Source organism: Trachemys scripta, chromosome 11, assembly GCF_013100865.1.
Source record: "Trachemys scripta elegans isolate TJP31775 chromosome 11, CAS_Tse_1.0, whole genome shotgun sequence".
NCBI classification, from domain to species: Eukaryota; Metazoa; Chordata; order Testudines; family Emydidae; genus Trachemys; species Trachemys scripta.
The window spans coordinates 43,021,575-43,034,167 of record NC_048308.1 but is presented as its reverse complement, the minus strand read 5'-3'; the positions used below and the strand labels follow the sequence as shown (position 1 = coordinate 43,034,167).

The 12,593-nt window shown below is 42.4% G+C and overlaps 1 protein-coding gene across 4 annotated transcripts in view; it reads left to right on the top strand.

The window, feature by feature from the left end:
- The window catches only part of ZNF385B (zinc finger protein 385B), a 299,082-nt gene that overhangs the window by 229,823 nt on the left and 56,666 nt on the right, over positions 1-12,593 (top strand). For all 4 annotated transcript variants that reach the window (XM_034786269.1, XM_034786272.1, XM_034786270.1 and 1 more), the window contains one exon: positions 5,820-5,930. In XM_034786269.1, coding sequence (XP_034642160.1) covers positions 5,820-5,930 — 111 coding nt within the window. The remainder of the gene's footprint in view (positions 1-5,819; positions 5,931-12,593) is intronic.

The window sequence follows — 12,593 nt, the reverse complement described above, 5'->3', positions numbered from 1 at the left end:
GACCAGTGCTGCAATCCCCTCAAATCTAATAATCTGTGCTCTCAAGAGGTAGTCATGGTGATTTCATTGCGACTAATAGCGTGAGTAAGGATTGCTCAGGTTATTATGGGTTTGCAGTAAAGGCTTGAGTGTGGTTTAAGCTTTTGGCATTATTTCTGCTTAGTTTTATTTAACCCAACTAGTTTTCCCTTTATTTCATATATGCATTTGCAATAAAAGAATGAAATAGAAAAGGTTTTTAATCTTCAATATCATTACCACCCACCTTCAGTGCAAAATCTATTAACTCTTTACTATGCCTGTAGCTCATATTATAGTCCAAATAATAAGCATCCAGATCCTAGATTGTTTCTTGTATTTATAGCAGATATAATATATATCGGATGTTCATCTTTCTTACAGAAAAAATACTTAACTACTGGAACTTGATAGACCGCAGAGCTTTCACACCACCTAAATCAGCAAATTACCCCCTTATTCAAAACGACATGTATCTAATTTTATTTAGTGATCCCAGATCAGTTTACCCCACAGCATTAACCTTCTGGCAGACAGATACTATGTTACTATTCAAACATGCTGTAATCCAGCCTAGTTTCTGACATATTTAAAACCTATTAATTGTTAATGTTGCACCTTCTTGAATTCTAATCGTGACCAGGCTGCTTTCAGTTCTTCTCTTTGGGAAAGATCATCAACTACTCCCCTGGGAATCTCGAGCTGCAGCTTCTGGAGGCTGGGTGCTCTGTATTGTTCATGAGAGTTTGTCCTTGTGCTGCTATATCTGTTTGAATTTGAGATTTTATGCATAATCTGTGTTGTAGTTTCTAAACTGCTAATTGCCTAATGTTAATTTGTGGATTATTATATGGAGTACATAGGAGAATCGCTGCTGGTTTTACTTTTTTAGTAGTTTTGCAGATAAGTGTTTTCTTCACTGTTCCTTTTTACTGATCTCAGACACTTCAGATGGGTTGAGGTACTTTTCATCACTAAACTATTCTGTTCTAGATTAGCAAGTCTAGCTGTTTAATTGAAAAAGCAAAACATACGTTGTGTTAAAAAACTAATGCATTAAGTACAAATGTTTAAATGTCAGTTACATCCCAACAAATTTGATACAGGAGCAAATGCTAAATATGATCTCTTATATGTTTCTGCTAGATTAATATTATACAATGAATGATCAAAAAATTTGGGATGCAGAAGTTCCGTAACCTGTACTTTAGATCAGCATTCTGCTATAGTGTGCTTATTTTGTAGAGTGATGCAATAAGGGGTAGAGTTCAGAAATAGAAATTGTTTTACTAATTTTTATTTAATTTGCTTAATGTATTTAATTTTACTTAATTTCTAGCTTTGGAGTTATTCTTAAGCATTGTCACTCTATTCTGGAAACACTGGGAGGTTATTCCATTCTAATCATTTTGATACAGTCCCACATGACCTTGTCATAACCAAACTAGGGAAATGTTGTCTAGATGAAATTTCTATAAGGTGGGTATGCAACTAGTTGAAAGAACATACTCAGAGTAGCTAGCAATTGTTTGCTGTCAAAGTGGGAAGGGAGTATCTAGTGGGGCCTCCAGGGGTCAGTCCAGAGACTACCACCATTCAAGAGCAGGATAAGCATTTTGGAGGACAGGATTAGAATTCAAAATGATCTTGACCAATTAGAGAATTGGTTTGAAATCAACAACATGAAGTTCAATAAAGAAGCACTACACTGAGTAAGGAAAAATATCAGATGTACGTATTCAAGAAGGATATTAAATGGCTAGGCAGGCAGAAAAGAATCTAGGGGCTATAGTGGATCATAAATTGAATATGACCTAACAATGTGGTGCAGTTGTAAAAGGCTAATATTCTGGGGTGTAACAGAAGTGTTGTATGTAAGTGACCTCATAGGAGGTAATTGTCCCACTCTACTCAGCACTGGTGAGGCCTCAGCTGAAGTATTGTGTCCAGTTTGGATGACACATTTTAGGAAAGTTGTGAATAAATTGGAGGGTCCAGAAGAGCGCAATAAAAATAAGTTTTAAAAAACCTGACCTATGAGGAAATGTTGAAAAAAACTGGGTATGTTTCGTCTTGAGAAAAAAAGACTGGGGTGGGGGGGAGACTTGAGTCTTCAAATATGTTAAGGGCTGTTAGAGAGAGGAAATGGTAGGCAAGAAGTAATAGGCTTAATCTGTAGCAAGGTAGATTTAGGCTTAGGGTGATCAGATGTCCCGATTTTATAGGGACAGTCCCGATTTTTGGGTCTTTTTCTTATATAGGATCCTATTACCCCCCCACCCCCGTCCCGATTTTTCACACTTGCTGTCTGGTCACCCTATTTAGGCTAGATATTATGAAAAACCTCCTGTCAGGATAACAAGGTACTGGAACAATTTACCAAGGGAGGTGGTAGAATATCTAATGGTTTTTAAGAACAGGTTAGACAAACACCTGCCAGAGATGATCTAGGTTAGCTTGGTCCTGCCTCAGTGCAGGGGGCTGTACTAAATGATCTCTCACAGTCATCTCCAGCCCTACAATGTTGTAGGATCATTTTATAACAAAAGAATCCGCTGTAGTTGAGCTGCATTTGTTTTTTAATTATTTTTGTTTCAATGACTCTGAAGGCAGTGAAATACAGTATTTACTATCAAAAGCAGGTAAACATTACATCACAGTTCCAAAAAGGATAAATGCTAGCTATGACCTTTACAAAACCCTCTTTTTTGGATTGGAGGTAATGGGGACATCATCTCACTATATTCCAAAAAGTTATTCATCAGTTAAGTGTTACATAACAGAAAACCTCTTAGCTATGTTACAAAAGATATTTCTTGAATGTAGGTATGTGTGCACATGTATATATGTGTTTATATGAAGAAAATCCTCACTAATGCAGTTTTCTTTCTCCGGAAGCATCAAAAATGTTTTAAGGGAGATAACTAGAATATTTAGCCACCAGCTTCGGAAAATGTGGAAGTAGCTAATTCACTGCAAAAACCTGATCTAAAGAATAACTAACTTCAGCTTTCTTCCCCCATCTCTTTATCAAATTAAGTTTAGTGTTAAATGCAAGCTTTGCATCATCCTAGTCACATGGCTCTTTTGTATGTTATTGTAGCAAGAAAATCACTGCTGAGACTGAAAAATAATCTGCAAGAAAAATATAATCTTTTAGCAAAAATCAAACTACTCCCTCCTGCGATGAGAAATTACTCCTCAGGGAATTCTGCATCAAAAAATTAAAAATTCTGCACACAATATTTTAAAATTCTGCAAAATTCTGCAGTTTTTATGTAACTGCATAATCACACCAGTTTCAATTATTTTGGTAATTTGTTTCAAAACACTTGTCAGCAACGATGTCTGTAACAATACAGACAACAAAAAAGATTCAGGAAATGTTTTTTGACAAATAGATTCTTTACTAGGCATATCAATACAGCACTCTGAGTATTAATTCATTTAAACTTCAATACAGAAACTTATTTCCTGCACCCCTGAGAAGTAGTGCAAAGGCTTCGGGGAGTCAGGGGTAACAGAGGAGATGAGAGAGAAGGAAGTAATTGCTGGCAAAGAGCCAGGGTGTGAACTTGGAGGGTTGTTGGATGTGGGTGGGAGAAGTATGGAACAGGTTTTTTGGGGGCAGGAAGGGATTGTTAGGGAGCTTTCACCATGCAGACCCTGGCTGACCCTTAACTTCTCTCATTCAGTCAGGCATATCTGCCCCTGTCCCCATGTGTCTCTGCACCCCTCCATCCCAATGTGTCCTTTCACCCCCACTCAGGCACCCTTCTCTTCCCCCTCCCTCTGTATCCCTGCATCCCTCTCCCTCCATCTCCATGTGGTCCTGCAACCCCACTCAGACACCCCTCCCCTATGTGTCCCTGTGCCCCCACTCAGCCACCCCATTCTTCATGAGTCCCTGCACTCCCAATCCCTTTCAGCCCCTACCCCAGTCTGTCCCCCCACACTTCTGAACTCCAGTCTTTGACTCCACTGCAGCTCCATGTCCCCCATGATGTCCATCCCCCTCATATCCTGGGCCTCCTGACCTGGCCCCACCATAGGGCGCTGTGAGGAAGGCAGCCTCTGTCTCTTCCCTATCCATAGCTGGGGCTGTTCTGGTGCCACAGCGGCCCCTGGTGGGCAAAAGGAGTAACCGCAGCACATTTCCAGAAGAATGTATTTTCTGCAGGAAAAAAAAATTCTGTGCGTCACATGAATTGTGCACATGTGCAGTGACACAGAATTCCCTCAAGAGTAGGAACCCTAAACAAAGTTAGGAAATGTAAACTCTTTGTTCATTGTAGACCACTATTTTTCCTCCCCATTTTTGCCAGACCTATGCTTATCTTTAAATAAATTAATCACATATAAACACGTATAGATATAGAAGTAAAATACATTATTCTAAACTGGGGTGGGGACTATATTTTACTTTGTATTTGTACAGTGGCTCACACAATGGGGCCTTATTTTTAACTAGTGCTTATGGCTGCTACCATGATACAAATGTGAGATAACAATTATAATTTTTTCCCCTCAATACCCTGAGCAAGTCCCTCAGAGTTAGCAGAGGTACCAATAGAGCTGTCTGGAATCCTTCAGGCATCTCAGTTGCCAATGGAGGCAAGCTTGATATCCAGCAGGAGTTCTAATACTTAGGAAAGGCTTCTTTAGTTCCGGTTCCTGAGAATTCTCTGTCAAGCTCAGGATTCAGACACTTTGTGTTTTCAGTTTGTCTCAAGTGTGTCTTATTTTCTCAGTGTCAAAGCATTTTCTCTGGTATGGTAACTGCTACATCTTTAATTGGAGCAAAGTCATTTTTAAACACTTCCTGGGTAGTACTCATTACTTGAATATTCTCTTGGATTGTATCGCTCATCAATTCTATTTTGGAAATCCTTGAGGAATATGAATCAATTTTTCCAGACAAGTAAGTGTTGTAAAGAAGTGTGTAAAGAAACTCCTCTCACAAAGATGTCTCCATGAGAGAAGATTTTCCCAATTAATTTGTATGTGTGAGGTGAGTGGGAAGCTGCGATAGGTCTGCTGCTACTTGCAGCCCCTTCCATATGACCTTGGAATTGGACTTGAGAAAAAAGGCCCTCAGGAGCATTGTCACTGATGTGGATTTCTCTGGTAACTGTCGCTTACTGGGTAGCCTGTTTTGAATAGCTTCCAACCCACCAAAAGGAAAGAAATAGGAATTTATTACCAAGGAAGAAAGTGTGTGTGGGGGGGGGAAATATAGATTTAAAATTGTCCCCTGCTCCCTCTAATGCCCCCAAACTCCTATCTCTAGTTTTACATCCCAAAGCAAGCTTAGCTACTTATACCACATAGGATGATTCTGGAGCTTACTTGTGCCACAAAAACCAAAGGCTCTTATCTCCCCCTCTTTCCACAGTGCTGATACTTTTCCTTGCAAAGAAAGAGACAAACAAATGTTAGTGCTTCTAGGGGAGGTGGAGTGCTTAGTGGTGTGGCTATCGAAGCAGCATATGGTGCAGGAGAGACTTATGGACTCCTTGCCTCTTGATGTGATAGTTGTGCTCTGGGTGGTAAGGGAGGTGGACTATCCAGTGGTCTGTGATGGGGGTAGCTGAGTTGCTTTTTTGTAAACTCTGGCATGATACAAATTCCCTATCTTGAGATAAATCTAATCATTTTTATTATGAGGTTTGAAATACCATTTCCTCCTGTTTATTAAAAAAAATGGAACTTGCAGGGAGAAAATGTTATTTTGAGCCTTTTCAGCACTGTTTATTGTCCTGTGAAGTTGTAAATTGAATATTTTATTATTTGCTCTCCAGATGGATCCTGTGCAAAAAGCAGTCATAAACCACACATTTGGAGTATCCATTCCCCCAAAGAAGAAACAAGTTATTTCCTGTAATGTCTGTCAGCTTCGCTTTAACTCTGATGTGAGTACCATTATATTTTTTCTAGCAGTGCATCTAATTATTCCAAACATCTTTTCCCAATTAAATCCTCTACAGTTCTGCCCACGCTCATGCCAGCCATTTAGGATGACATTTTGCCCACTCGCAAGTAAGTTTGTAATGGCATCCCACACTGTGATTTTTAACTTTTTTTGGTACTTGCAGGGCCGGCTCTAGGCACCAGCCCTCCAAGCATGTGCTCGGCGGAGGCACTTTCTAAGGAGCGGCACTCCGCCCCCCCCTCCCTTTTTTTTTTGCCTGGGGCAGCAAGGAAAGCCACTGGCCCTGTCAGCCCGCGAGCCGGGATCCGCGCCCCCTGCACAGCCCAGCGGCGCCCGGCACAGCCCATTTGGGCGGGGAAACGCTGCGCCGCCCTGGGGAGACTCGCAGCGGCAGCAGGATCCCTTCTCCCTTCCTGCATCCTGGGCCCTGCTTCCTTTCCTCCCTCCCTGGCTCCTCACACACTCTGGGAGCCCCTCTCACCGCCGCAGCCTGGGCTCAGCTCCCCCTCCCTCCCCAGCTCCTCTCACACTCCGGGAGCCCCTCTCACTGCCACCGCAGCCCAGGCTCGGCTCCAAGGCCCCGGCTGCGGCGGTGAGAGGGGCTCCTGGAGTGTGTGAGGAGCCAGGGAGGGAGGGAAGTGGGGTCCCCTGGAGCCGAGCCTGGGCTGCAGCGGCGAGGGGGCTTCCGGAGAGTGTGAGGAGGTGAGCGGCTGGCTGGGCTCGTCCGTGCTGAGCAGGTAGCCCCGCAGCCGGAGATCCTCGCCTTCCCGCCCGCTGGGGCTGGGCCAGGGCGTGGTGAGGCTGAAGAGCAGCAGGTCCAGGGGGCTCTCCAGGTCCTGGGTTGCCAGCATGTCAGGGGTGAGGGCAGTGAGCATGAACTGATCCACCTCGGCCACCAGCAGCACCGCAAAGCCCAGGGACGGGGCCGTGTTCTCCACGCCGCCCCGCAGTCGCACCGCCACCTGGAAGTCTCCCGCTCCACACCACCCAGCAGCTCCACCAGCATGGGGACAGAGTCGCGGCTGGCCCAGGGCTTGGCCGCCATGTGCTGGTAGCGGATCTCAAGTTTGTGTGGGGGGAGCCCAGTGCTGGGGCGGCAAGGGGTGTGGGGGGGGAGGGGAGAGAGAGTGCGCCTAGCGCTGGGGCGGCAGGGGACGTGGGGGGAGGCAGTGGTGGGCGGGGGGGGGGAGGGGCAGCCAACATTTTTTTTGCATGGGGCGGCAAAAAACCTAGAGCCGGCCCTGGGTACTTGGCAGTTTATATGCTTAGACTTAGTTGCCTGACCATGACTGCCACCATCAGGGGAAATCTACCAAAAGAGCAGAAAGACCTGACTAGTAACTTGCTCCTTCTTTCTGTAGTTTGAGGCTAGGTAGTGTTGTTTTTCTAAAGTCCCAGTTTTGGAAAGCATCCCTCTTCAGTATAACACTTAAGCACATGTGTAAGTGCTTTTCCTGAATCAGGGCCTAAGTACTTTGGGTTCAAGTGCACTGGTGAACTACAGAAAAGACCAGATCACAATCCAGTGTCCTACAGATTAATGATACTTTATTTGCCAACAAACTAATATCTAAGATTTCCAGAAAGCCTTTGACAAGGTCCCTCACCAAAGGCTTTTACGTAAATTAAGTTGTCATGGGATAGGAGGGAAGATCCTTTCATGGATTGAGAATTGGTTAAAAGACAGGGAACAAAGGGTAGGAATAAATGGTACATTTTCAGAATGGAGAGGGGTAACTAGTGGTGTTCCCCCAGGATCAGTCCTAGGACCAATCCTATTCAACTTATTCATAAATGATCTGAAGAAAGGGGTAAAAAGTGAGGTGGCAAAGTTTGCAGATGATACTAAACTATTCAAGATAGTTAAGACCAAAAAGATCTCACAAAACTAAGTGATTGGGCAACAAAATGGCAAATGAAATTTAATATGGATAAATGTAAAGTAATGCACATTGGGAAAAATAACCCCAACTATACATACAATGTGGTGGGGGCTAATTTAGGTACAACTAATCAGAAAAAAGATCTTGGAGTCATCGTGGATAGTTCTCTGAAGACATCCACACAGTGTGCAGCAGCAGGCAAAAAAAACAAACAGAATGTTAGGAATCATTAAAAAGGGAATAGAAAATAAGACAGAAAATATCTTATTGCCCTTATATAAATCTATGGTACGCCAACATCTTGAATACTGCGTACAGATGTGGTCGTCTCATCTCAAAAAAGATATACTGCATTAGAAAAGGTTCGGAGAAGGGCAACTAAAATGATTAGGGGGTTGGAACGGGTTCCATATGAGGAGAGATTAAAAAGGCTAGGACTTTTCAGCTTGGAAAAGAGGAGACTAAGGGGGGATATGATAGAGGTATACAAAATCATGAGAGATGTGGAGAAAGTGAATAAGGAAAAGTTATGTACTTGTTCCCACAATACAAGAACTAGGGGCCACCAAATGAAATTAATGGGCAGCAGGTTTAAAACAAATAAAAGGAAATTCTTCTTCACACAGCGCACAGTCAACTTGTGGCACTCCTTGCCTGAGGACGTTGTGAAGGCTAGGACTAAAACAGGGTTTAAAAGAGAACTGGATAAATTCATGGAGGTTCAGTCCATTAATGGCTATTAGCCAGGATGGGTAAGGAATGGTGTCCCTAGTCTCTGTTTGTCAGAGGGTGGAGATGGACGGCAGGAGAGAGATCACTTGATCATTTACCTGTTAGGTTCACTCCCTCTGGGGCACCTGGCATTGGCCACTGTCAGTAGACAGGATAGTAGGCTGGATGGACCTTTGGTCTGACCTAGTATGGCCATTCTTATGTTATAAGTGAACAGCACAAAGAATTCAAGAGAAATGGAGGCAGACAGACTTCCTCCAAGTGTATGTGTCCTTTATATTTTATATCTGTTTCCTTTTTAGAAGAAATCTCTTCCTCCTCCTGTGTTCCTGCATGCTTTACTGATAACCTCGCCTCAGATCCCTCCAATTATACCCTTCCAATAGTAAATATTTTCAGTTCAGATAAGTGGGGATTTTGACTTCCTGTTGTCCCTTTAGTCTGGTCAAGTTGTGTGAAGCTCTATCTGCTGCAATGCAATTCAGGTCAAAATGTGCTCTAAAAGAGCTCACTGAATGAATGCATATGAGCAGATTAAGGTTTTCCCTGAGTAGTTAATGTCAAGAGAACTAATTTCCATGTGCAAGACTCTTAAGACACACCATATCCAATCATGAAGAATGGCTTTTAATGCTATTAAGCAATCATTAACACAAATGAAAACATCTCCGAGCAAACATAACATTTATAAGAAGCAAGTGTGTGCTGACTCTAATGATACTGAAGTATTAAAATATTTGCTATTTTTATCTCCTTATAAGAAATACTTTTCAAAAGTTTTTGAAAACTGCTCCCTAGAGCCCTATTTTTTTTCCATTCTACCCCTTTCTGGTACTGCTTTGGCCATGCTCTTCCCTGAATTACTGCTTCTCAGTTTTCTTACGAAGACCACAAGACTGCCCCCACAATTACATCTAAGAAAGTCTCCTGAGTCTGTTCCGTTTGGCCTTCTTTTCTTTGCTGGCAGAGGTTTGTAGCACTGCCATCCTGTGTCAATAGCTGACCTCAGAATGGATTCATCAGATTATACTCTCCTCCTTTTTAAATGTAGTTCCCTTTTTTTCCCCCTCTGAAAGAGAATAGTTGTTCCATTACAGATCAATAGATTTTACTTTATTACCTTACACATGAAATAATACATTTCTCATACATGGCTATTTGCTGGACTAGATGTCACTTCTGGGTTAGACCTACTCATGCCTCCTCAATGGGGGCACCGCAGCCTTTTTCTTCCTTTCACCTTTTGAATTCAGGCTCCCTCTGGTGGGCTGCTGTATCACTGCACTTTGAATAGTTTATTCAGACTGAGAGAGCAGTTTTGTTCTCCACAGCATATAGCAGTACAGTAGTAGCAACATTTCCTTTAATCGGTCTGCGGGGAACTTCTTATTTATTGGATTGTCAGTCATCAGAACCACACTTTTCATTGTTTTCCCTCAGCAGTGCACCAGAGTGGTCTATCCCGTATTTCCAGTCTGCCTGTCCCAGCAGACCATTCCAAGAGTTGAAATCTGCAGGATAATAGACTGATTTTTTTTCTCCTCTTAGGTTCCTCACTATGCATGCCAGAGCAGCCTACTCTAAGCTGCCACTTTACAGGGCCTGCCATTCATTCTGCGCACAGCAGTATAGCGGAAGCTAGCAGCAGAGAGTCTAGTAGGATTGGACCTAGTGCAATGCACAAAATCCATGTGACTGTAATCTGGCAGTAAGAGAAAGTGCCCATATGTGACAAAGCTACTGCAGCTGGGTCTATCTCTACACCGTTTTAGAGAAAGGGAAGGTTCTCAAACATCGGTACACCTGTCAGCTCTTTACTCCAACGATTTCAATCTCCACTTTGTCAGAAGACTTTCCGCTGTCACTTCAAGGCAATCACAGAAGGGGTCAAAAGTGAATAGTTGTAAAAATGTCAGTTTTGCAACCCCTGTAAAGCCTTATGACTCCTGATGTATAGAATACCCGTGAACGTTAGAGTCAAATGGGGACCTGGAGTATTACCACCACCTTCATTCCCTCCCATTTTGGGGAGAGGACAAATAAGGAGTTTCAGTAGTGTTGACTAAGCTGAGATTCCCTAAAGCATTTACCCCTACATTAGCTGACTGACTTACTGCTAAAACTGTTCATAAAAGGAAAACTCTTTCCACGTAGCCCAGTGCCAGCCGCAATTCCTAATTAGCCAAACCCACTAAAAAGTAAACCTTCCTTGCTATTATATCAGGGTCTTGTTTTTCTTGAAGCTCCAATGGTAATTATCCCAGTTTTCTAGTTTTAATTCTTCTCCTTACTGTTCTCAAGTAGTTTGCCTCCCAGTGTTTGTGGTTCATGCTCATGTTGCTGTTCTGCTCATACAAGCCACGACCCCCAAACCCTTCAGTTCTTCGGCCTGTACAATTAGCTCTACTGTTGGACACTCATAGTACCTCCAAAGCAGTTGACAATGATTAGAATCCCTGCCTCACAAAATTCTCAAGGAATACCTTGACATTCCACACCAAGAGAGACAATTAGACCAGGGTGGTATATGTGAATGGCCGAGGAGGAACAGAATACAAATCTGAACCACAGATCACTAAACTCCTTTCATTCCATGAGAAGCACACCTATCTGTTACAGTGGCATCTTGCAGAACAAGACAAAACTTCAAAGCCAACATGCTCAATTGTCATTTGTTAGTAGAAAACAAGCAGAAGCTGAACAAGGACATCCTTCGCTCTGTGAAACAAGTGATTTCTCTCTCCCTCCCCTCCCGTATCTAGACTTATACTTTTCCAGTTGTTCTAAATTGTGGGTGAGTATTTTGGTCTCCTCGATGGCATCTCTTGGCATGGAAGAGGGACACCTTTTCCTTCTAGTGGGCAGATGTATTCATGTATGCCCTTCCAATCTCCTTCTAATCACCAAATTTATTTGGAAAAATAAGACTAGATAAAGCATCAGTGACCCTGACTGTATTGGCCTCAGTCTAATCTTTGCAGATTTGATTTTACATCACAGAACCTGAGAGTCTGAGCTTTCAACAACATGGATACTCCTGGGAACTGGTTAACTTTAATAGAAAGTCTCTGAAACATTCCATAATCACAGCATACAAGACTATTTAGAAGATTTGTTCACCAGGTATAGGGGTTTCAGTTTAAATCCACTCCAAACATATGGCATTGGGTCCTCCCATTTCTTGTGGGAGTGCTCCATAAGAGATTCCCAGTTACCTACAGATTCAGTCTTCTGCCCATGGATTTCTGGTGTCAGGCTTCTCTTGAGAGCTCCTATTTCTTCATAAATTGCATTGGCATAAGAAAGCTCCTTATCAATCCTCTAGTGGAGACCTCCCCATATTTTTTTTTCTTATAACAATTATGGAAAGTGGAAGAATAGGTGAAATATGAACATTATCAATTAAAGAACCCTGTCTTTAGTTCTTCCGTGAAAAGATGATGCTTAGTCCTCATCTGGACTTTGTTCAAAGTGAAAAAGAACACAGTTCAAATTAATGTGTTTCATATTTTTGTCGTCAGTCCAAATATCAGAAAAATACCTTAATACTTACCATGTGAAATGGTCTTTAAAGTTCATCTTCATTGGACTAGAGTAGAGAAAGTTCTTCCTTCGGGGGGGAATCCTAAAAAATGTATGAAGCACTTCAGTTATGGCTCAGATCTAACATGGTAGCCATTAGATGCATCTAGTCAGACCCTTCCTACGGTCATCAGATTATATTCAGTAAAAGTTCGCATTCAGACTGTTGGGCTGAGAAGCACAGAGCTTTGTACAATGAGGTTTATAATGCAGCCATGTCAGATTTACAATTCCTTCTCCAAAATCTACACAACTGGCATTCTTTCCTTGGCTGGCAAAGGTTTTGGTCATTCCAGCTTCCCTCGACTTAAACTATGCAAGCAAATAAAATGAAAATGACAAAATATGATTACATTTTCTATTTCTGTTTCTCCTAAAAGAATTTCAGTAGTGTTCCAGTTGAAGTTTCTTCCCTGGATCTTAGTGCTATTTACCTTTCCATGAGT